At 35.4% G+C, this 23,987-nt stretch overlaps 3 protein-coding genes across 3 annotated transcripts in view; all 3 read right to left on the bottom strand.

Annotated features, from left to right (window-relative positions):
* The window catches only part of LOC134840223 (PDZ and LIM domain protein 7-like), a gene marked incomplete in the record, with an annotated part of 361,076 nt that overhangs the window by 81,042 nt on the left and 256,047 nt on the right, over positions 1 to 23,987 (bottom strand).
* Positions 1 to 23,987, bottom strand: part of LOC134840218 (androglobin-like) — a 606,395-nt gene that overhangs the window by 382,802 nt on the left and 199,606 nt on the right. The window lies entirely within an intron of this gene.
* Positions 727 to 18,100, bottom strand: LOC134840205 (uncharacterized). Its single transcript, XM_063855929.1, has 5 exons — positions 17,911 to 18,100; positions 17,427 to 17,646; positions 6,408 to 8,347; positions 1,963 to 2,415; positions 727 to 1,430 (listed from the first exon to the last, which is right to left on the bottom strand). The coding sequence occupies exons 2-5, from the start codon at positions 17,573 to 17,575 to the stop codon at positions 1,015 to 1,017; spliced, it is 2,958 nt and encodes a 985-aa protein (XP_063711999.1). The 5' UTR covers positions 17,576 to 17,646; positions 17,911 to 18,100; the 3' UTR covers positions 727 to 1,014.

Here is a 23,987-nt window from a genome sequence, read left to right as displayed (position 1 = left end):
TGATAGATTAAAAATGAACATAAGCAGATTCAAAAATATTTCGGTTACGTGTTCATGCGTGTTCATGCGTTAATGCGTGACGTGTTCATTTTCTTGGAGAATGAAATCGGTTGCTTTAACATAAAAGAACTTGACTAAAAAAATAAACATAATTTTCCTGCGCAACAAAAGTGTTCTTTTTAAGATTATATATTGAATTAAAATGGAATTGAAATAATAGATACAAATGGTTATAAGCGGACAATTATAATTTCTTCAACTATTAATTAGCGAAAATATTATTTATCTCCTTGATTCATTTAGTCATGATCTGTTTTGGGAAAACAAATCATGAAACAAGGATGAAGTTAAACTATAAAATATGTTGAATAGTTTGTTCTACCTATACATTCAAATGAAAAACATTTTGTTTTGGGTAAACAATTATGAAAATTAACATAATCAATTAGGAGGCTATGGCAGACAATTTGAACGGCACGGCAGAAAGTTTTTAACTTTCTAAAATTTTTACTTTGTGGAAAACGCTGATTGGTTACAAACCTTTTTTCTCGATTTTTTCCCTGGGTTTAGACTGGATAAAAATAATTTTTGAGTCATAATCGGTCATTCTGCCATGAGGGATTCTAGATTTTTTGGCAGAAAATTTGAACGGCACGGCAGAAAGTTTTTAACTTTCTAAAATTTTTACTTTGTGGAAAACGCTGATTGGTTACAAACCTTTTTTCTCGATTTTTTCCCTGGGTTTAGACTGGATAAAAATAATTTTTGAGTCATAATCGGTCATTCTGCCATGAGGGATTCTAGATTTTTTTGGCAGACAATTTGAACGGCACGGCAGAAAGTTTTTTAACTTTCTAAAATTTTTACTTTGTGGAAAACGCTGATTGGTTACTAACCTTTTTTCTCGATTTTTTACCTGGGTTTAGACTGTATAAAAATAATTTGTGAGTCATGATCGGTCATTCTACCAAGAGGGATTCTAGATTTTTTTCGTATGTTTACAAAAGTTTAATCTCAGCCTGAGCCTGATAAAAATGTATCTACATCATTCAAGTCTTCTTCAACTTTTTGGTACTTGCGTTTAATTTGAATTTCTTCCTTTGACGTCCATGCAACATCACAATCCTCTTTGTCCAATTTGGATGTTTTGAAGGTCACAAACCCTGACACACGTTTGAGATTACCCGTGATGTTGCTCAGCTTTTCATTGATTTTTTCGAGCTCCTCTGGTTTGAATTTGTCTGGGCTCTTTTCTTTTTCTTCGATACGCAGCGAAATCCTGTAGGATTTTTTCACGAGTGTTTGCAATGACGCAATGTTACTGCTGACATCTCGGCCACCGACCATTGCCAATTTATTAACCTTTTTTTTGAGCTCGTAAACTTCTTCCACTGTCTTTGTCAGTTTTTTAGACAAGTTGCTTCGATGACCTGCCAAAAAGTACTTTGAGAAGAGGACATACCTGGAAGAGTCGATTTGAAGCAAAGGCACTGATGATACCAATGGCCTGTTTACTTTGGAGGGGATCTATTCTTTTCATTAACGAAAATAGTGAAAGGTTCTTTGTAATGATTACTTCATTTTATTTACCCTGCCCGCAAAATTTCTGATTTGACTTTGAAAACAAAATTAAACAAGTTTTTTGACAGAGGGGGATGCGCCATACAAAAGATTTTTATTCTAAAAAAAACAGTTATCCACGAAAGAAAGAAAAACACAAAGGAGCTGTTCAATCTTTTTGGAGAACCTAGCTTAACAATTAAAAGATTTTTTTTTCGGTCCTAATCGACTTGCTCAGCCCAAAGCGATATTTCTAACTTCACTGTCGCTTCTCTTCTCGTTCAAAAATTTTGCTGAAAAGCTCAAAAACTGAAAAACGAAAAAGCTCATCAAAAAAGTATCCCTCAAAATGCCAGAGTACACCACTAACTGATAGATTGAAGTTTTGTGAAATGTACTTACTCAGTCGCTGTCTCTGCTCTGAAGGCATTAGAAACAATTTTTGACGGCTGACTTCAGCAACTAGCAAACTTTTCAAAGCTTGGTTGCTATGGAGTTTAGCCCACTCATAAGCATTTTTGCCTGCAAACTGATGCAGCAGTAGTTCGTCGGGAAGTCCTTCACGCAGAATTGTCTCAACAATTTCAATATTGGGATTTGGATTATCACATGAAATAGTCAAAACTGTGTTTCCATCTTGGTCAATTTTCTCCAACTCACTCTGCAAATTATCACACTTCTTTAAGATCATGAAGACAGTTCGGACCACAGAGTAATCGTTCAAGCGACATGCATTCAGAAGAAGAGAAGACAGTTTAGACTTGAAATCTGCACTAGATGTTAGATCAACTGTGTCTATTAGCCATTCGATCAATTCATAGCCAGTTTCTACGGAAGCAGTCCGGATGAGAAATTCTGGAAAAACAAAAAAAGAGTGATCATATAAAAAGATGCGGAATCTTTTAAGATTTAGAGCCAAAATTTTTTTTTTGTTGTTTTCATCTCTCAGTCTTAAGCTTAGCTTAAAACACTTACACGCATACATGTTTTGAGAAAAAAAACGTAATGATCAAAAACCAAATTCATATGTATAAAAAGATTAAAAACGCTGGTATTATTTGATTTCAGAATAACTCGATCTGTCATTACTATTGAAAATTTTGTATGTGGCGTGTTTGTGATCACGTGTGCTTGTAATTGCGCAATTTTTTTCTAAGTGATGAATTATTTGTGATTTATCTATTCCACTTAACTTAGCCAACGATTACTAAAAAATGGTTAGAACTTAAGAAAAAGACGAAAACATTTTTCAAACAAAAATTGTAACTCTTTTTTTTTGTACTTTAACTTCGATTTTTTTCTGATTAGTTGTAGTCAAAATATTTTAGGCTATTTGCAAATCAACCGGCAAGTCTTGTTGTTATTATCTTTGTTATTACTATCATCTTTTTTTTGTAAAAATATATGATTTTAATTATCGAGTGTGCTCTGCCAAAACTGTTTAAAAATCTAGGTTTCCATTTTCATATTGAACCTATTCATTTTGAGCTAAAAATTTATATTCAACTTTTCTTAGATGAAAAGCTAGAAAAAACTTGAATATCTGGGTAAAAAATTGCTGGGTAATTATACTCGCTCAAAATTTAGTTGAACTGTGCGGAAAGCAGTTCTAAAATTTTGGTGCACTTGTTTTTTTTTCTTTGAAATTGCAAAGTGAAACGTTTTATTTGCAAAGTGAAACGCTTCAATGAATCAAAAGTGTTTATCCGGATTTAAAAGAAAAACTCACAAAAAAAACTGTAAACTGCCACTCAGAAAAACTTTGGATTCAGACGTAAGAAACGCTAAAAGAAGTAGAGGGGTAAAATAACGATTGATAGAAAATCTAATTTTCAGTTGCTTATTCGAACTGTTTTTTATGAACGTCTGAAAAAAGAGAATTGTAAGCAAACATGATATGTCATTGTTTCTCAAATAAAACAAGGAGCAACTTGATCAGAGCCAGTTTTCTTTTTTGATGGATAGCCGCAACTTTTTCAAAAAAATCTGGAGAAATTTGACCATTAATTAGCGTTTTTGCTTGCCTCCCAACTGGTGCAACAAAAATATGTTGGAAATTCCTTTGAAAATTTTAACCCAAAAATTTGAACATTGCGTTTTGGCTCAAAATAGTCGGAACTTCGTTTTAATCCTGTCCAACTCTCGTCAACTCATTCTGCAAATTATCACAATTCTTTGAGATTTTCAAGACAGTTTGAAACAATGTCCAATTGTTCAAGCGTCGTACATTAAAAGAGAAATAGACAATTTATGCTTGAAATATTGTTTGATTATACAAATGACGCAGAATCGTTTTTGTTTTGAAATAAAGAAAACCTCTGCATTTTGATCCTTCAATCTATAACTTAACGAAAACAAAAACATACATCATTCAATTGAAAAACGGAAACCATCTGAGGAAGTATTGCATCTTAATTTCTGAGTAAGCAGCAAGTCAATTCTCGTTTGTATTTGGATTCGTCATTTTTGTTCCGACTTTCATAACGAAAGTAACGGAATATTTGTGCTCGCGGTGGTTTTTTTTCTTCAGACAAGTTTCGACTTTTTAACTAGCACTTTTTGACGCAACTTGTTTCTATCATTCAAAAGGTATTTTTGTTCTGAGCTTAAATTTGAAAAGGTATTTTACCTGTGATAATTTTTTGTAACGTTATGGGTGTTTAAAGATTGCCATTTTGGATAACTTGGGACAATTAACTCTCGATATATTTCGCGCTATTAACGCGTAAGAGAAGATTCAATCCGTCTCAGAAATTGTTGCAAATTAGTTGAAAGAAGCTTATATGCCATAGTTGATTTGTTACAAGGAGCAAAATCTAACCTTTTGTAGTTTGAAGGGATGGTTTTCTCAAATTTTAGAAAAAAAATATTTTCTTTAATGTTTTTTACATTTGTTTTATGTTAAAAATGCTCCATAAACCTCAAAAGGCAGTCGGAACATTCAGGGCTTTGCCGTGATACGAGCAGTCTTGTTGTGTTATCGTTGTGTTATCTGAATGCTGGCTGGTTTTCAAAAACAAATCATGAGTAAATTTTATAGATTGCCATGTTCTCGCACCTAAGTTCACTTGAAAAATTGATTGCAACGGATTTATTTGTAACAGACTTTGGGACAACAATAATTATAACAAGACTGCTTGTATCAGGGCTAATTATTATCACACCAAAAAGATTTCCTTGTTAATCTGTCAAAAACTAAACTTCCTGATTTCTCATTACGTTAGTTCGTCTGATCACAACATTTAATCGCGAAACAATTTTTGTCAGAATCCTTTCAAATAAGTGAAATATTCGCGTAGTTGACTTGAAATAACCCAGCGAATTTGAATTGTCAGCTTGAAACAAAGCCTTTGGTGTAAGAAAAAGATTAAGTGTTTATCATCTTAGAAAAAAATCATTGGTCGATTAAAAGTGAAGAAAAAGCAAAGATTATTGATTTGAGTTTAGTTCGATTTGACTATTTCCAACAGATTTCACCTTAAGGAACTTCTTAGAAAATCATATTTGATGCAAAATGGGCAGATAAAAAAGACTACAAAGGATGCATTAGAACGTGTTTCTTTTGTTATTAGTGAGCGGATTCCGCAAAAAGACCGCTTTTTCTTAGCCTTTCTTTGTTTTTTCCTTTGATTGTGCTGACAAAAATTCAAACTGTTAAAAGACTTGTCTCTGGATTCCAGTGGCTTACACCCATCAAAAAGTGTGCCTATCCATTTCACAATTTGGTCTCGAAATGTAACATTTGAATCAAATTGATAATGTATTTACATCAAAAAGTGGAAAAAATTCATTTCAAAAAAGTAACAAGACTGCTCGTATCAGGGCGAAGCCCTGAATGTTCCGACTGCTTTTGAAGGTTTATGGAGCAGCAGTAATAACATAAAAACATTATATGAATTAAAATAAAATGACAAAAAAAATTTTCCTAAAATTTGAAATTTTTTATGAAAATCAACCCCCCACACGCCATATAAAAAACAAAAAGATAGTTTTCGTTCCTTGTAAAACATCAATTATGGCAAATAAGCTTCCTTCAACCAAATTGGAACGATTTATAAGACGGATTAAATATCCGCTTACGCGTTAATAGCGCGAATTATATCGCGCGTTAATTGTCCCAAATTGGTCAAAACGGCCAAAATGGCAATCTTTAAACCCTCATAACTTTACGAAAAATAATCACAGGTGAAAAATCGAGCACAAATATTCCGTTACTTTCGTATCGAAAGTCGGAACAATAAATAATTCTGCATCTACATTAATTAGAGTTACATGAGATCAATGGCTCAGAGTACACCATACTCCTCTTAAATTATACTATTTAAAAGAACTATTTAAAAATTGTTTCATCCCTGCGCTAGTTCAGAAATATTGTAACATGATGTAGTGCTAATTCAGCTAGCATCGCTAAAATTTCAAAAATCGTGTAGAAGCTGGCGCGTGTTTTCACGTTAACAGCTAAAGTTGACTTGTAAAAATTGCAATTATTGAAAAACAGTTAAGTAGTCCGAGAATTTCGAATACCACTGGTGCGTTAAGTATTTAGTTTCTAATCCTTCACTTTTTTCTTCTTTGCTGGTGTGTAATGTCACGAGGCATAAATCAAGCTAAAATCTAGACCAAAAAATGAAAAACATGTCACGACTTTTTTTCTGACTTTGCCTCGACCTTGAAGCTGCATTTCATGTAATGGCCAAAAAATTGTTATTTCATGGTTGATCACCACTTTATAGTAGCCAAAGCTGATATTCTATGATATGATAATGAACCCAGGCATAAAGCGTTCTCTAACTTAAATTTTGTCTGCTTTCTGAAAGCTCAGGTCTCAAATTAGTAGACTGACAAACCTTGGAGATGGTTAGAAGTCAATGCGGAACAATGCTGCATTGTAACTGACTTGAGTAATTCGAGAACACTCTGCTTCTCTGCTCTGGAAATCACTATCTCCTTTTGAAGAAACTGTTTGACCGACAGCAGATACTGGGCTCTTTCTTCGTTGGTCCCACTTTTGTACAGCTTTTCCCATCTTTTCAACATGGATTCTTTTAATAGCAAATTAGACAACTTAAAGTCGTCCAATCTCGTTTCAACAGAACTAACAGCAACTGTATCTCTTGGTGACCTTTTTAAGTTGTCCGATCTCGGTTCAATATCAGAACTAACAGTCATTTGTTTTGCAAAATAATTTCCTATTGGGATAAAATCTTCGAATGACAGAAGTGCTGTAATTATGAGTTTCGCATTCTCTACGTCTGTTCTCTCTGCATCTAATTTTTCCATCTTGTTGCCGAACACATTCTCACCATTACACTCCTCTAGTTTGAGCTCGTTGTCAAGTTTGTAGAATTCGAATGGTCCAGTTCCATTCCTATATGCAATTGTTAACCGTGACAGGAACCACGAAAAAGAAAAATCCATGTTTTCAGAAAGTTTCTTGTCAGTCATAGTTAATATTGTTTGGTTTATTATTTTCTGTACAGAAAGCTTATTATAACGGCTTGTAGAAAAGTAATAGGATGCCGTGAAAGCCTTACGTGATTCTTTCTGGTACATTTCTGGGGCCTGGAAAAAAAGCTGATCACAAGTGCCTGATAACTGTTGGGATAAGTCAGCAATTACAACAAAGTTGATGTTTTTCAGTATTCCAGTGATGTGACGAGAAGACACGTGTTTCAGATTTGGATCAAGAGGAAGAAGAAATTGTAACCTCACGTGGTTCTCAAACAGCGAAATGAAATTTTCGCTGAGCTGCTGATAAGTTCGTTCTATCGAAATGAGAGAGATGCTTCCCAACTGGCTGTTATATAGGAAGTAGAAATTACCAGGGCGTAACACCTTATAAGGATGAGCTATCTCGGCGAAGTAATTTTTATCTTTCTTTACTTTACGAACAATTCCCGTTGATTTTGTTTGTTTCAGGAGTGCATCGAGACTTGTAAGATATTCCATTTGATTTCTTAAATTGGGGAATATGTCGTTAAGAACTGTGGGAAGAAGTTTACCATGAACTAATGGACGGTAAACCACGTTGCTAAACATTTGACTCCAGTTATATTCCTCCAACGCTAGAGTCGACATTTCAGACACATACTGTTTGTCATCTTCGAAGAAGACAAAGGCTTCGAACACTCTTTTAAAATCTTGTTCGTCGTCGTATCTGTAGTAAATTTTTCGATTAGTAAGCCCCGCATCCCCCAATTCAATTGCTCCGTTTCTATACACTAATGGTTGCCAGTCTTTCAAATAATTTAACACACGGTAGATTTTGGCTCTCTTGACATGGAAATCTAATTCCAAGCAAGCAATTTTTCGATTCCTTCGTTCAATATATATCCATCGAATTCGAGTTTTTTTCTCAAACGAGGCCTTTGATCCTGTCGCTTCCCATTCATTCTCTATGACTCGCTGTAAATCTTTCTCCCAGTACTCGCCCCAAACTTTTTCTGATTTGTCTTTCAAAGGATCGCTTGAGTCAAAACAATTAAGTTCTGCTACTAAAATGTTTGCTTCGCTTCCCAAAGAAGGAATAAAAAAAAACCCTTCTTTCATTTGCTCTTTCCACAAAATACCCTTCAGTCCTGTCCTGCGAAGCCAAGAAGTAAATTCATCGCCAACCATTTGTTCAGCAACAGGATTGTCTCGCACTATCTCTGGCAGTAGCGGTGCAAATACCAGTTTTTTGTCCATGTCAGGGTACATTTTCTTGAGTTTCTCCATAGTTGACTCAGAAGGTGGTTTTGTGGATGATCTAGATGATCCTTGGTGTTGGGATGTAGACTCTTCCGCTCTAAGCACATTGGATAAATTATAAGCTCTTTTATTAATTTGGCTATACAAATATTACTTTTGGCGGATCAACTGTACATAATTACACCCCCCTCCACTACCGCAGATGTCCCCTCAAGCATTTTTTACTTTTGAAAATTGATTCCGCATAAAACAATCCTTTTAAACAAACTAAATATAATGCTGGAGAAAATTCTTTTGTTACCCAATACTTTATCCTGTTGATAGAATCATAATTTGGTATCGATTGATTTTTTTGACACATTAGATCAATTAAATTTGTCCTCGAAAGTCAATTTCCGAAAAACCGGTATTTTATCCCCCTAAACCGATGGGAAAATTGGTAAATCGGGGGGAATTGTACGTTTGATCTCGTCTGGCATAATTTATAAAATTCAATTTCATTGTATCACTAATTATGATTTTAAAAGATTGAATTCAGAAGAAAACTAAAAATGAAGGGGAAGGGGAAAAGGCTAACGAGTCTGCCCGGGTTGAGGTGCTCACTTAATCTTTCGACTTTCAAAGCCGAGCACATGTCAGTGCTAGACCAAAAAACAATAGTCAAGACAGAGGTTTGGGTCGAGCAAAAGTTCAAAACATACCCCGAGCATAGTGGAGTACAGTGGAGCATGGTTGAAACATACCTCCAGCACGGTCGAAACATACCTCCAGCACGGTCGAAACACACCTCGAGCACGGTCGAAACACACCTCGAGCACGATCAAAACATACCTCGAGCACGGTTGAAACATACTTAGATTACGGTCGAAACATACCTCCAGCACGGTCGAAACACACCTCGAGCACGGTCGAAACACACCTCGAGCACGGTCGAAACACACCTCGAGCACGATCAAAACATACCTCGAGCACGGTTGAAACATACTTAGATTACGGTCGAAACATACCTCCAGCACGGTCGAAACACACCTCGAGCACGGTCGAAACACACCTCGAGCACGGCCAAAACATACCTCGAGCACGGCCAAAACATACCTCGAGCACCGTCGAAACATACCTTGAGCACGGTCGAAACATACCTCCAGCACGGTCGAAACACACCTCGAGCACGGTCGAAACACACCTCGAGCACGGCCAAAACATACCTCGAGCACCGTCGAAACATACCTTGAGCACGGTCGAAACAGACCTCTGGCACGGTCGAAATAATCCCTCGAGCACGGTCGAAACATACCTCGAGCACAGTCAAAACATTCCACGAGCACGCTCGAAACATACCCCAAGCACGGTCGAAAAACACGGACTGTTCCGCGATATTTGCAAGTCAAAAAGAAAGTCAATTTTCGCCCTCGAAAGTCAATTTCCGAAAAACCAGTGTTTTATTGAGGGCAATTTAGGGTGGATAGCGTCAACATTTTTTAAAACATTTTTGACTGAAATTGCAAACCAGTATTCCAAAAGACGGAAAAAGGAACTCAGAAAAAGTTCTTCTCTACAAAGCATTTAGTTTACAAATACCTCTAATCATATCATTCTGATAAGAAATAATCATAACAAACTAGCCAAAAACCGAAGCATATCTTGCTTGGGTCGAGCACATTTCCTTTTTTCGGTCGAGCTCGCTCAAAACATACTGGATGGACGAAAAATGCTTATTATACCATTTTCGTTAATGAAAAATTGCCTATAAGAAAATTCCATGTAATAGGAAAAGTGTAAAAAAAACAGCAACATAAGCGTTTTTTCCGTTAATAAAGTTGCATGAGTTGCTTTTCTTCCCTTAATGGAATCGTATGACCAGCTTTTTTTTCGGGATACACATATACTTTTCGGTCGAGCTTGGTTGAAAAATATATTTCTTGGGTCGAACATATTTGTTTCGGTCGAGGACGGTCGAAACATAGCAAAATAGACTTACTGCTCATCGGAATTGTATGACTAGTATTCTTCCCAAGTCCAGCAATCTGTGATGTTTTTGAAAAAAAATTAAAAACCTTAGTGTAATTCTGAGTTAACTCTCGGTTTCAAAACTCAATTTAGACATACGTTAATTATGGTTAAAACAAAGTCAAATGAATTTCCAAAATGTAATTATTAAAAATCAATGAAGTTGTGCTCATAACTATAATCATCAGAAAAAAAACACTAAAATAATTTCAAGTTTTTCTGCTGGTTATCAGCCTCAAATCAATTAGAGACAAGCAGATGAATTAATTATCTGAGCACCTATGAATCAATAAAATTGACCTGCAATAATCAGTTTTAATCTAAAATTAAAACAAAAATTTCAAAATTTCACTATTTTTGATTTCATTAATAAATTTTTTTTTCACGTGAAAAAAAACAGAAAATTTTAATGATAACCGGTTCTTGGAGCTTTTTGACAGTCGAAGAAAACATTGTAGGAATCAAATCAAGAAATGGGATGAAAAGTTTAAAACTATCGAACAGTCTCACCTTAAGTTTTTTTTGATGATTATCAGTTTCCTAGCAATTCCAGGCAATCAACAGTAGCATTTTGTGACTCAAGTCGGTGTTATTTTCGACATTTTTTGTCAGCGTGTCTGTACAAAAAGTCCCATTCAAAACAGTCACATGCAAAACAGTCCGTAAAAGTATGAAATTGAACAAAAAACAGTCCGGTACAAAACAGCTCGAAAAGCATTCCACATAATAATTTTTTTAGCAAACCGGTAGGCCGAGAATAGTCCTTTGTTCAACAAGCATAAAAAACAAAAAAGAGATCACCGCCAACGTGTTGCGAGCTTGCCAAGAGAGGGTAGGACTTAAAATGAAATTTAGAGCCGGTTATCACCGAACTGTTTTGCGTTGGACTGTTTTTTCTCTTCACTACATGATTTTTCCAACTATTTTGTATTGGACTGTTTTGTATATGCACCATTTTCCGAACGAGAAACGGTCGAAACAAATTTTGCATGAGTCGAGCGCTGTCGAGCATATAGTTTTCGTCGAGCATGATTGAAACATATCTTTATTAGGTTGAGCACGGTCGAGCACAATTTTTGGTCGAGGGCGTTCGAAACATGTATTGCCTGGGTTGAGCACGGTCGGGCATAATTATTTCGGTCGAGAACGGTCGGAGCATAATGAATTTTGGTCGAGACGGTCGAAACAAAAAGTGAGCACTTCGACCTTGTAAGCGAAGAATGTTGCGGAAACTAATGAAAAAGGTTATAGAAGCAAGCGAAGAAGGTTTACAGAAACAAGTGAAGGTTGCACGGAAAAAGTGCGGATTTATTGTAGAAGTGGCAGCTATGATGTACAAGCAGCTAGTATAACAAACTAGCCACTAATAATCCCTCTTACCTCTCATTTCCCGTAGTGATCTTCTCGTGAGTTTCTCCTGTGCCTACTCCTTGAACTTCCTGTTCCTCCAATGCTCCTCCTTGCAGCTCCTCCTTGTTGGTACCCCCCTCCCCCTCGTTGACATGTCCAGTGGTACCAACGTAGCTCATCTCTAGCGACTTCTAGGGAGGCAACTTGTTTTGCTGCCCTCTGACTTTCCACAACTGTATAGCCGTGGAGTCTATTGAGAAAAAAATCGGTTGAATTTTAACCGTTGATTTTTTAATAACATGCTCAACTATTTAGCTTTATTTAATTTAATTTTGCTGCTAAAATAATAATGGGAGGTTAACTGATAGATATGTAGATATGTTTAAATGTACGCTCTCTCTGATAACAGTGTTCAGTGGTCGTAAAGTGGTTTTTCATGGAAATTTTTTGTTACTGATCTTTGTTGATTTGATAACTGATGTCTAAAAAAGGTTGTGTTACCAACCTTGCTTAAGGGAATGAAGCTGCCCGCTTGTTTTTTTTTGGTTGACGCGACAAAAAACAAGCACAGATCTGTGATAAATTGCAAAAGTAAATCAATAGTTTGGCTTTGATTTTGTTATATAACGAATGAAACGTACAGCTGTAAGATCTGCGAGCTTGTTTTTTAAAAAGAACTACCACGTATAGTAATCAAAAATGTTATTTTTTATTAAGCACGTGCTTTGAAAATATAAAGCGTTCAAACTAGACTTACTTTCGTTTCGTTTTCGAATTTAGTCAACCAAAATTTTGAAAAGCACCATTAGATCACTACGTATGCAGTTTTATGCCAGTGGATATAACAACTATCAAGAGGTAAGAAAATACAAGCGAAAGAAAAAAATTGAGCCAAAAGTGAGCATAATGTATGCAATCACAAGACGAAAACTATGGGAGCCGGACATCGAACCGATGGGATTTCAAGCCGAATTGTATAATTAGGGAGTTCCAGCCGAAATTTTTCTCATTAGGTAACAAAATATGGTTAAATTGATAACTTTTAAAAAGAATTTCTCAATTTTATGATTTTTCTTCAGTAGTTATTGGCATTATATACTATGTAATATATGTAGTATAGAAATATTTATGCAGTATAGCTATTATGAAACTGTTTAGACCGATTCGTCTTTTCAACAATTTTGGTAGCTATAATAATAACTTAGGATAAATTTTCACAATTTTCTTCCAACCGGGCCATAAGTTTGGGTTATTTGTTTTTAAAAAAATATTTAATTTTAAAAATGAATTTGACGGGTTTGATGAGTCTCATGAAAGTGACTCCGTTGCATCTGTTTGTTCGTTATATTCATCCAACTGGGAGGTTTGCATTTTTGCAGTTACAAATTTTGTAGGAATATACAGTTTTTGGTGATCAAGGAGGGAATTTATTAAGAATATCCAGTTTACTATTTAATTCAGTAGGATATAAGGGCTGTCTCATAACTGTCATCAAGTGTGTGGATTCTGGCACCGACGATTTAGCCGCTAGTACCTTGTGGCGTCTAACTACTCGCGTTTGTTTCTCAATGCGAGAATCAGAAGGGGTCAGGCGTAGAGAAATTTTAGAGAGTATTGTTGGATATTCCTTTTAGAGAGAAGGGTTGGTGTGGTTGAGAGAAAAATGTTGGATTGAATTTCAGTAATTTCAGCTTCTATTTGTACTTTATTGGGAAATCTCCCACTTTGTCGTAGTGAATATTTTTTTTTTCTTTTCTTAACTTCGTTATCTCTCGCAATGTTAATTGTACATTCATATTTTACGAGGAGAGTCCTTTGTACATCGTTGTAAATCTCCCACTATGTCGTAGCTAAAAAGATTTTGTTTCCTAACATCGTTATCTTTCGTAAAAGTTAATCGTACAGTCATATTTTACGTAGTTTACGAGAAGAAACGTTCGTTTTGAGGCCGTTGTTGTAGCAAGGGCCGTAGTAGGAGGGTGAGTTGAAAAAGTTGCTAGTTGAGTTGATGATGATTGTTGAGAGACCAGTGGATGGATGGGTGAAAAAAGGGAGAGAAGAAACTCAAAGCGTTGGCAGGCGGTTGGTAGGAGGTTCCAAGTTTTAATTTCTGCGATCAAAAACTGTTAGTTGGAAGCGAGGATACACATGATACTGGTTGATATTGTCAACCTCCTCCAATAGAGGTGACCGTACTTTTTTTGACTTTTGTTAATTTTCAATTTAATCATCCTGAGTAAAAGTCTGAAAGTTGAGGTTACTATAGAAGTGAAGACTATAATACACGAAGCAGCAAGTGGTTTTCTGAATATGTTGGGCTTTGGTTATAAACACTAAAAAATCCAGTATAAACTTCACTAAAAGAAATTTGGAGAAGACTATTCCATTTTGTGCTAAAAAGAATTGTATTTTCACGTATATACTGGTGTATTCGTTGTTCCAAAATATAGAAAAAGTGAAAAAGTCTAAATACAGAGTTTGAGTAGAGCCAAATGGGCTACATGAAATCGAGAAAAGAAAATTTCGCCATTTGGAAAGGATGTAGGTGTTTTTTGCAGTGTTTCTTTCATTTTCCATAGTTTTGCATCTGAGCATTAGTATAAATGGAAGCACTTTGGCTGGATGCTAAAGAGTTTAATTTGGTTAACTATCTTTTTTTGTTTAAAAAAATATGGTCCTGTAGCCCTTGTTATTTTGGGTGTTATTTAAGTACAGGACTTATCATCATCAACATTTAGTTGGAAAAAATCTAAATGATGATCGGAACAATCTTGTAAGTGTGCCGATTAAGAAATTTGTCACAGTATTGTTATCGAAAAATCGAAAGTTTTCCTTTTACTTTATGGGAATGCGAATATAGCATTGATCCATTAGTTGTAAAAAAGAATAAAACTTTGAACAATGATAGAGCCGGCAAAATTGCCATTGGTCTCCAGGATCATAGAACGATTCGGAGTGAAAACTAAGCCAGCCAAACGTGTGTTCTCAAGTGAAAGCACTATTGTTTTTAAGATTGAGGAGCATTTTAAAAGATTGAATTCAGAAGAAAACTAAAAATGAAGGGGAAGGGGAAAAGACTAACGAGTCTGCCCGGGTCGAGGTGCTCAATTAATGTTTAGACTTTCAAAGCCGATCACATGTCAGTGCTCGACTAAAAAACAATAGTCAAGACAGAGGTTTGGGTCGAGCAAAAGTTCAAAACATACCCCGAGCATAGTGGAGTACAGTGGAGCATGGTTGAAACATACCTAGAGTACGGTCGAAACATACCTCCAGCACGGTCGAAACACACTTCGAGCACGGTCGAAACACACCTGGAGCACGATCGAAACACACCTCGAGCACGATCGAAACATACCTCGAGCACGGTCGAAACATACCTAGACTACGGTCGAAACATACCTCGAGCACCGTCGAAACATACCTTGAGCACAGTCGAAACAGACCTCTGGCACGGTCGAAATAATCCCTCGAGCATGGTCGAAACATACCTCGGGCACGGTCAAAACATACCACGAGCACGGTCGAGTACAGTGGAGCAGGGTTGAAACATACCTAGAGTACGGTCGAAACATACCTCCAGCACGGTCGAAACACACCTCGAGCACGGACAAAACATATCTCGAGCACCGTCGAAACATATCTTGAGCACGGTCGAAACAGACCTCTGCCACGGTCGAAATAATCACTCGAGCACGGTCGAAGCATACCTCGAGCACAGTCAAAACATTCCACGAGCACGCTCGAAACATACCCCAAGCACGGTCGAAAAACACGGACTGTTCCGCGATATTTGCAAGTCAAAAAGAAAGTCAATTTTCGCGCTCGAAAGTCAATTTCCGAAAAAACAGTGTTTTATTGAGGGCAATTTAGGGTGGATGGCGTCAACATTTCTTAAAACATTTTTGACTGAAATTGCAAACCAGTATTCCAAAAGACGGAAAAAGGAACTCAGAAAAAGTTCTTCTCTACAAAGCATTTAGTTTACAAATACCTCTATTCATATCATTCTGATAAGAAATAATCATAACAAACTAGCCAAAAACCGAAGCATATCTTGCTTGGTCAAGCACATTTCCTTTTTTTCGGTCGAGCTCGCTCAAAACATACTGGATAGACGAAAAATGCTTATCATACCATTTTCGTTAATGAAAAATTGCCTATCAGAAAATTCCATATAATAGGAAAAGTGTACAAAAACAGCAACATAAGCGTTTTTTCCGTTAATAAAGTTGCATGAGTTGCTTTTCTTCCCTTAATGGAATCGTATGACCAGCTTTTTTTTCGGGATACACATATATTTTACGGTCGAGCTTGGTTGAAACATATATATTTCTTGAGTCGAACATGTTTGTTTCGGTCGAGGACGGTCGAAACATAGCAAATTAAACTTACTGCTCATCGGAATTGTATGACTATTAGTCTTCCCAAGTCCAGCAATCTTTGATATTTTTGAAAAAAAAAATTAAAAACCTTAGTGCAATTCTGAGTTAACTCTCGGTTTCAAAACTCAATTTAGACATACGTTAATTATGGTTAAAACAAAGTCAAATGAATTTCCAAAATGTAATTATTAAAAATCAATGAAGTTGTGCTCATAACTAATAATCATCAGAAAAAAAACACAAAAATAATTTCAAGTTTTTCTGCTGGTTATCAGCCTCAAATCAATTAGAGACAAATAAATGAATTAATTATCTGAACGCCTATGAATCAATAAAATAAACCTGCAATAATCAGTTTTAATCTAAAATAAAAACAAAAATTTCAAAATTTCACTATTTTTGATTTCATTAATAATTTTTTTTTCACGTGAAAAAAAAAACAGAAAATTTTAATGACAACCAGTTCTTGGAGCTTTTTGACAGTCGAAGAAAACGTTATAGGAATCAAATCAAGAAATGGGATGAAAAATTTAAAACTATCGAGCAGTCTCACCTTCTGTTTTTTTGATGATTATCAGTTTCCTAGCAATTCCAGGCAATCAACAGTAGTATTTTGTGACTCAAGTCGGCGTTATTTTCGACATTTTTTGTCAGCGTGTCTGTACAAAAAGTCCCATTCAAAATAGTCATATGCAAAACAGTCGGGAAAAGTATGAAATTGAACAAAAAACAGTCCGGTACAAAACAGCTCGAAAAGCATTCCACATAAAAATTGTTTTAGCAAACCGGTAGGCCGAGAATTGTCCTTTGTTCAACAAACATAAAAACCAAAAAAGAGACCACCGCCAAGGTGTTGCGAGCTTGCCAAGAGAGGGTAGGACTTAAAATGAAATTTAGAGCCGGTTATCACCGGACTGTTTTGCGTTGGACTGTTTTTTCTCTTCACTACATGATTTTTCCAACTGTTTTGTATATGCACCATTTTCCGGTCGAGAAACGGTCGAAACAAATTTTGCATGAGTCGAGCGCTGTCGAGCATATAGTTTTCGTCGAGCATGATTGAAACATATCTTTATTAGGTTGAGCACGGTCGAGCACAATTTTTGGTCGATCGCGGTCGAAACATGTATTGTCTGGATTGAGCACGGTCGGGCATAATTGTTTCGGTCGAGCACGGTCGGAGCATAATGATTTTTGGCCGAGACGGTCGAAACATAAAGTGAGCACTTCGAGACGGTCGAAACATAAAGTGAGCACTTCGACCTTGTTAGCGAAGAATGTTGCAGAAACTAATGAAAAAGGTTATAGAAGCAAGCGAAGAAGGTTTACAGAAACAAGTGAAGGTTGCACGGAAAAAGTGCGGATTTATTGTAGAAGTGGCAGCTATGATGTACAAGCAGCTAGTATAACAAACTAGCCACTAACACCTCTTACCTCTCACTTCCCGTAGTGATCTTCTCGTGAGTTTCTCCTGTGCTTACTCCTTGAACTTCCTGTTCCTCCAATGCTCTTGCTTGCCGCTCCTCCTTTTTGGTACCCCCCTCCCCCTCGTTGACATGTCCAGTGGTACCAACGTAGCTCATCTCTAGCGACTTCTAGGGCAGCAACTTGTTTTGCTGCCCTCTGATTTTCCACAACTGTATAGCCGTGAAGTCTATTGAGAAAAAAATCGGTTGAATTTTAACCGTTGACTTTTTATTAACAGGCTCAATTATTTAGCTTTATTTAATTTAATTTTGCTACTAAAATATTAATGGGAGGTTAACTGATAGATATGTTTAAATGTACGCTCTCTCTGATAACAGTGTTCAGTTGTCATAAAGTGGTTTTTCATGGAAACTTTTTGTTACTGATCTACCTTGTGGGAAACTAATTGTTGATTTGATAACTGATGTCTAAAAAAGGTTGTGTTACTAACCTTGCTTAAGGGAATGAAGCTGCCCGCTTGTTTTTTTTTTGGTTGACGCGACAAACAACAAGCACAGATCTGTGATAAATTGCAAAGGTAAATCAATAGTTTGGCTTCGATTTTGTTATATAACGAATGAAACGTACAGCTGTAAGATCTGCGAGCTTGTTTTTAAAAAAACTACCACGTATAGTAATCAAAATTGTTATTTTTTATTAAGCACGTGCTTTAAAAAATAAAGCGTTTAAACTAGACTTAGTTTCGTTTCGTTTTCGAATTTAATCAACCAAAAGTTTGAAAAGCACCGTTAGATCACTACGTATGCAGTTTTATGCCTGTGGATATAACAACTATCAAGAGGTAAGAAAATACAAGCGAAAGAAAAAAATTGAGCCAAAGTGAGCATAATGTATGCAATCACAAGACGAAAACTATGGGTGCCGGACATCGAACCGATGGGATTTCCAGCCGAATTGTGTACTTAGGGAGTTCCAGCCGAAATTTTTCTCATTAGGTAACAAAATATGGTTAAATTGATAACTTTCAAAAAGAATTTCTCAATTTTATGATTTTTCTTCAGTAGTTATTGGTATTATATACTATGTAATATATGTAGTATAGTAATATTTATGCAGCATAGCTATTATGAAATTGTATAGACCGATTCGTCTTTTCAACAATTTTGGTAGCTATAGTAATAACTTAGGATAAATTTTCACAATTTTCTTCCAACCGGGCCATAAGTTTGGGTTATTTGTTTTTAAAAAAATATTTAATTTTAAAAATGAATTTGACGGGTTTGACGAGTCTCATGAAAATGACTCCGTTGGATCTGTTTGATCGTTATATTCATCCAACTGGGAGGTTTGCGTTTTGCAGTTACAAATTTTGTAGAAATATACAGTTTTTGGTGACCAAGGAGGGAATTTATTAAGAATATCCAGTTTACTATTTAATTCAGTAGGATTTAAGGGCTGTCTCATAACTGTCATCAAGTGTGTGGATTCTGGCACCGACGATTTAACCGCTAGTACCTTGTGGCGTCTAACTACTTGGGTTTGTTTCTCAATGCGAGAATCAGAAGGAGCCAGGCGTAGAAATTTTAGAGAGTATTGTTGGATATTCTTTTTAGAGAGAAGGGTTGGCGTGGCTGAGAGAAAATTGTTGGAATGAATTTCGGTAATTTCAGCTTCTATTTGTACTTTATTGGGAAATCTCCCACTTTGTCGTAGCGAATAAATTTTTTTTTAACTTCGTTATCTCTCGCGAATGTTAATTGTACATTCATATTTTACGAGGAGAGTCCTTTGTACATCGTTGTAAATCTCCCACGATGTCGTAGCTAATAATATTTTGTTTCCTAACATCGTTATCTCTCGTAAAAGTTAATCGTTCCAAAATGATTTGCCATAGTAATCTTGTAGTAGTTTGGTCACTTTTTCTTCATTCGGAAAGTATTCAATGGAAGTATAAGATTGCGGTAAAAAATCTTATTTTCGTTGGTGAAAAATCAGTTTGATTTCCAGACGTAACTTCCAGTTTGATTTCCAGACGTAACCGGGATCTTTTCACGTACTGTATAACGTCCGGCAATTAAATTTTAAAATTTTTGATTTTCTTGTAGTGGCTTAGATATCTTTCTAGTAACACTTATGTGCCTTCTATTATAGGCCGTCCTAATTTAAATTGATTTCTGAATATATGGGTCTTTTAAGTGATGCGGCGGCATTTGTATATGAATTTCTTTATTTAGCTTCAAATCGTGTTCCCTCATCTGATATGATTAACGAATGCCAATCCTAAGTGATTCATTGTCATGAATAACAATTGTTATGGTCTAAGCTTTGCTAAACTTTTGAAAGCAACGTACTACAGATGAAAGAAAAAAAATGATTTGATGTGCTTGTAAAAATTAACTTTCGGCTTGATGTCCCTCTGCTTTGAAGTCCCGTCCGCTTGTGGTCTCAGCCTCGATAACTACTTTTATGCCGCTGAATATTAAAGAAAAATTATCCACAGAAGCTTCGAAACCTCATTTTTTTACTAGCAAGCTGGAGGGTGCTGGGGACTTTAATAGACTGGTTTTTAGCAGACCAATTTATTTTTTAGCAAACTCAAAACAATTATAAAGTCAGATAGCTAAAGTCAAAAGCATCAATGGCGATTAGCGTAGCTAACGCTTGCTCGGCTGCGCTCTGAATCAACACGAGTGTTATCGCACGCTTAAATTTTTGTTTTGACGCTAATTTAGACAGTTTTGTTTTTGAAGTTTTTTTGATAAATCGTGAGAATATTGTCTTGATTGGGGAAGCTTGGCCCCAGACTGAGCGTGTTTTTGAGGCCGTCAATCAATCATCCATCATTATATTACGGTGGGCTGCTAATAGACTCATTTTTCACTTTTTATGCTAAAGGTTGGTATGCTAAAGGATCGGTCCCCAAGCTAGAGACATTTAAGTCATTTTACTTTATACAAACAAATGCAGTCAAAAAGCAAAATGGTCTACGAGGAGATTGGTTCCAAGAGTCGAAAAATATAAAATTTTAAATTTTTATAATCTGATGAATAAATTAAGTATAATTATATTCAATATTATCAAAGAAACTAATATTCTTTACATAATTGAGTTACTAAATCAAATTTTTTTTAAATTCATTAAATTAAACTTGATGAAATTATTCAAATCATGAATACTTTATTCACTTTCTTGGTATTATTGACAACTATGCTAATTATTTATCATTTTGCCCGTATTAATCAGTAAGAGTTAAAAGTTTTCTGTTTTTCTGCTCTTGGACCCATTCTGCTCTTAGACCATTCTGCTAATTGCTCCGCCTCCCACACAAATAATATACTCTATACACATATACTTTACAGCTCATATTTTGTACACTCATATACTCCTCGGCCTATTTTTTACTTAACTTATTTAATAGGTTTTTATTTTTCCGACTTTTTTGTTCACTTATTTTTGTCTGGAGCAAAATTAAGATGTCGTATTTTTTTTTCATTTTCTTTGAAAATTGTTGAAGCAAGGGTTGCTTGTTTAAGTTCAAGATCCAAGTTTTGTATATATCTGATGCTTTTTTGTTGGACTTATGTAGATTTTGTTAGCTGAACGGTCGTAAGATCATTATCGCGAGTCATATTGTTTTATAAGTTTCTATGATCGTAGAAACTGTGTTATGCAGCAAAAATCAAGACAAGCGTTATACAGTTTAAAAAACAGCTCTAATCAAAGCTACGGAGCTAACTAGTAAACCAGAAACTGGTCATATAATCATTCTGTACTTTTAAATATCTTTTTAATCGTGCTCAGTTTTGGCTAAGTCGAGCTGTCAGTTCAATATCTCGGGATCATTTTACAAACGTGAGTTTATTGTGTCTTCAAAATAATTGAACGTCATTGAGTATTCACCTTAATTGATAAAAAATTCTAGGAAAAATAAACTAGACCAGCAGTTTGTTGTGCAAGTAATACAAAACATTCTGACCCCAGATGTTTTTTAGATTCAATTTTGAAATAATTATTGGGGAGACGATCAGAAAATTTGCATTGATCTCAATTGAATACTATTTTTTCAAAACGAATCTCAAAATTAACAAAACTGCTCGTATCAGGGCGAAGCCCTGAATGTTTCGACTGCCTTTTAAAGTTTATGGAGCAGTAATAATATTAAAAAGTTTAATTAAATAAAACAAAATGAAAATCTTTTTTTTTCTAAAAATTCATTTTTTTAAACAAAAATCATACCCCACACGCCATGTTAAGTGCAAAAGAATATATTTCGTTTCTTGTAACAAATCATTTATGGCAAATAAATTTCTTTCAACCAATTTGGAACAATTTCTGAGACGGATTAACCCTCTGCTTACTTTTATAAGGAAAAAGAATAGAATGCATTTTTTTAAATTGAGGTTTTTGTTAAAATCATCACTCCACACAACAAATAAAACACAAAAAGATCGAGCTCGGTCGTATTATTGAATCAATTATGGCAATTGAGCTTTCTTCCACCAATTTAGAGCAATACGCGTTAATAGAGCAAATTATATCGCGCGTTAATTGTCCGAAGTTAACTAGCAAAACCCACCCTGAGCATAAATATTCCATTACTTTCGTTACGAAAGTCCGAAAAAAAGGTTGTTCGTATTAAGTTGAAGCCCCGAATGTTCAGACTGCTCTTCAAGAATTGTTGCCTTTAAAAACTTGATAAAGTTTTCAGAAAAAGGAAACAATTTAAAAGAAAAATTTTGGAGTGTTTTTGAAAATCCCCTCCCCAATCGCTAATTAAATTACAAATTGAATTTTTTCTCATTTAGCAAAATAACAAATGACATCCCTTGTTGTTCCGACTTTCGAAACGAAAGTAACGGAATATTTGTGCTCGGGGTGTTTTTTTTTTCTTAGACAAATTTCGACTTGTTAACTAGTCATTTTTGACGTAAATTTTGAAAAGTATTGTTGTCCTGAGCTGAAGCTTGAAAAGATATTTCACCTGTGATCATTTTTTGTGAAATTATGAGGGTTTAAAAATTGCTATTTCGGCCAGTTTGGGACAATTAACGCGCGATATATATTAACGCGTAAGCGGAGAGTTAATCCGTCTTAGAAATTGATCCAAATTAATTGAAAGAAGCTTATTCGCCATATCTGATTTGTTACAAGGAGCGAAATCGATTCTTTTTGATTTTATATGGCGTGTGGGGCGATGATTTTTATAAAAAACTTAAAGTTTAGAAAAAAAAATCCATCATTTATCGCAAATTGGCCAAATTGGCAATCTTCAAACTCTGATAACTTAGCAAAAAAAAGAATTACAGGAAAAATATTTTTCAACTTTGAGCACGAGACAGCAATACTTTTTTCATGATATAAAAAAACTTCCATCAAAATTGTTTGTTAAAAATTCGAAAAGTCGGACCCGAGATCAAGAAAAACAATCAGAACAAATAAACTAACGAGACGTCTCCTATATCAGAAGCGAAGCCCTGACATTTCCGACTGAACTTTAAGGCCAAATATTTTTTGGTTGACAAATTGACAAAATAACCGAAAGAAAAAACGCTTTTTCATGTTAAATGTTTTTCTTCTTTTTACACTTGTGGTTGAAACTTTTTTTGCTAAAAACCATTTTTCAATGAAGTTGATGAAATTAACACCACGCTAATTTTAGATTTTCCTCACTTTCTTTTCTTCAAACATCGGGAAAACAAAAAATTCGGAAAAGATTTTGATAATTTATTCATGGGAAAAGTGATTTCAATACATCTATTTAACTTGGAAACTGTTGGTAAACAAATTGTGTTCATTTCATAAAAAAAGGCAGCAGCTTTTTTATTAAAACCGTGAAACATCATAATTTCACGATTTTTTTGTTTGGGGGGGGGGGCAACAAAAACACGGTAATGCTGAATAAAAAAATTTTACATTTCCATAACTATATGGAATTGTATTTAAATCACAAGAAGCAGTTATTCTTGGCAAAACTAGTTTCTTTTTTTTTTAGTACACAACGCATGAAAAAGAACTGGTTTTGCGACTGAAAGAGCAATGAGCGAAGAGCACTTTGATGTCAACCCTGAAATTGACGCTCGACCAGACCCTAGCCAAGAGGAGGAAACCAGTGAACCAGGTACTAAAACAATAATTAAAAAAGAACAAAAGAAACAAATGCTGTCAATAAAGGGACAATTTTTTACTGCAAAAAGTATGAAAAACTTAAAATTAACACAGACATGAATATTACAGAGTGGCATTTCAGTGTGGACGGATTCCGCAACATGCCAAAAACAATTTTTTCAAGGAATTCGCAACATTGCTAGTTTATTTCTTATCTTCTTTGCTGCTTTGGATTCCACAAACAAATAGCGTAAACACTGCATTGCTCAAAATTGCTCCAAGAACATGCAATTCGAATCCGGATTAGTTGTGGAGTCCACAAACAAATATTAGTTTTATTGTTTAATAAAGTTACCCTGCCGCAAAATCCGCAACTGTAGATGGAATCTGAAAAGCTTAAGCAAATTTGGCAAAATTCAAGTGGAATCCGCAAAAAGTAAGCGGAATCCGCGCAATCCGCGC

Source organism: Symsagittifera roscoffensis, chromosome 2, assembly GCF_963678635.1.
Source record: "Symsagittifera roscoffensis chromosome 2, txSymRosc1.1, whole genome shotgun sequence".
NCBI lineage: Eukaryota > Metazoa > Xenacoelomorpha > Acoela > Convolutidae > Symsagittifera > Symsagittifera roscoffensis.
Note: the sequence above shows the minus strand (reverse complement) of the source record. Positions and strands in the feature narration are given on the sequence as shown.

What these genes read in the sequence shown, in the direction of transcription:
- LOC134840205 (XM_063855929.1), bottom strand. Translation starts at nt 17,575, where the DNA reads ATGAGCTACGTTGGTACCACTGGACATGTCAACGAGGGGGAGGGGGGT. An exon ending in ATCACTACGGGAAGTGAGAG is followed by an intron (nt 8,348 to 17,426) that starts GTAAGAGGTGTT and finishes CAATGTGCTTAG; the next exon opens with AGCGGAAGAGTCTACATCCC. An exon ending in AGAGCAGAGACAGCGACTGA is followed by an intron (nt 1,431 to 1,962) that starts GTAAGTACATTT and finishes ACTTTTTGGCAG; the next exon opens with GTCATCGAAGCAACTTGTCT.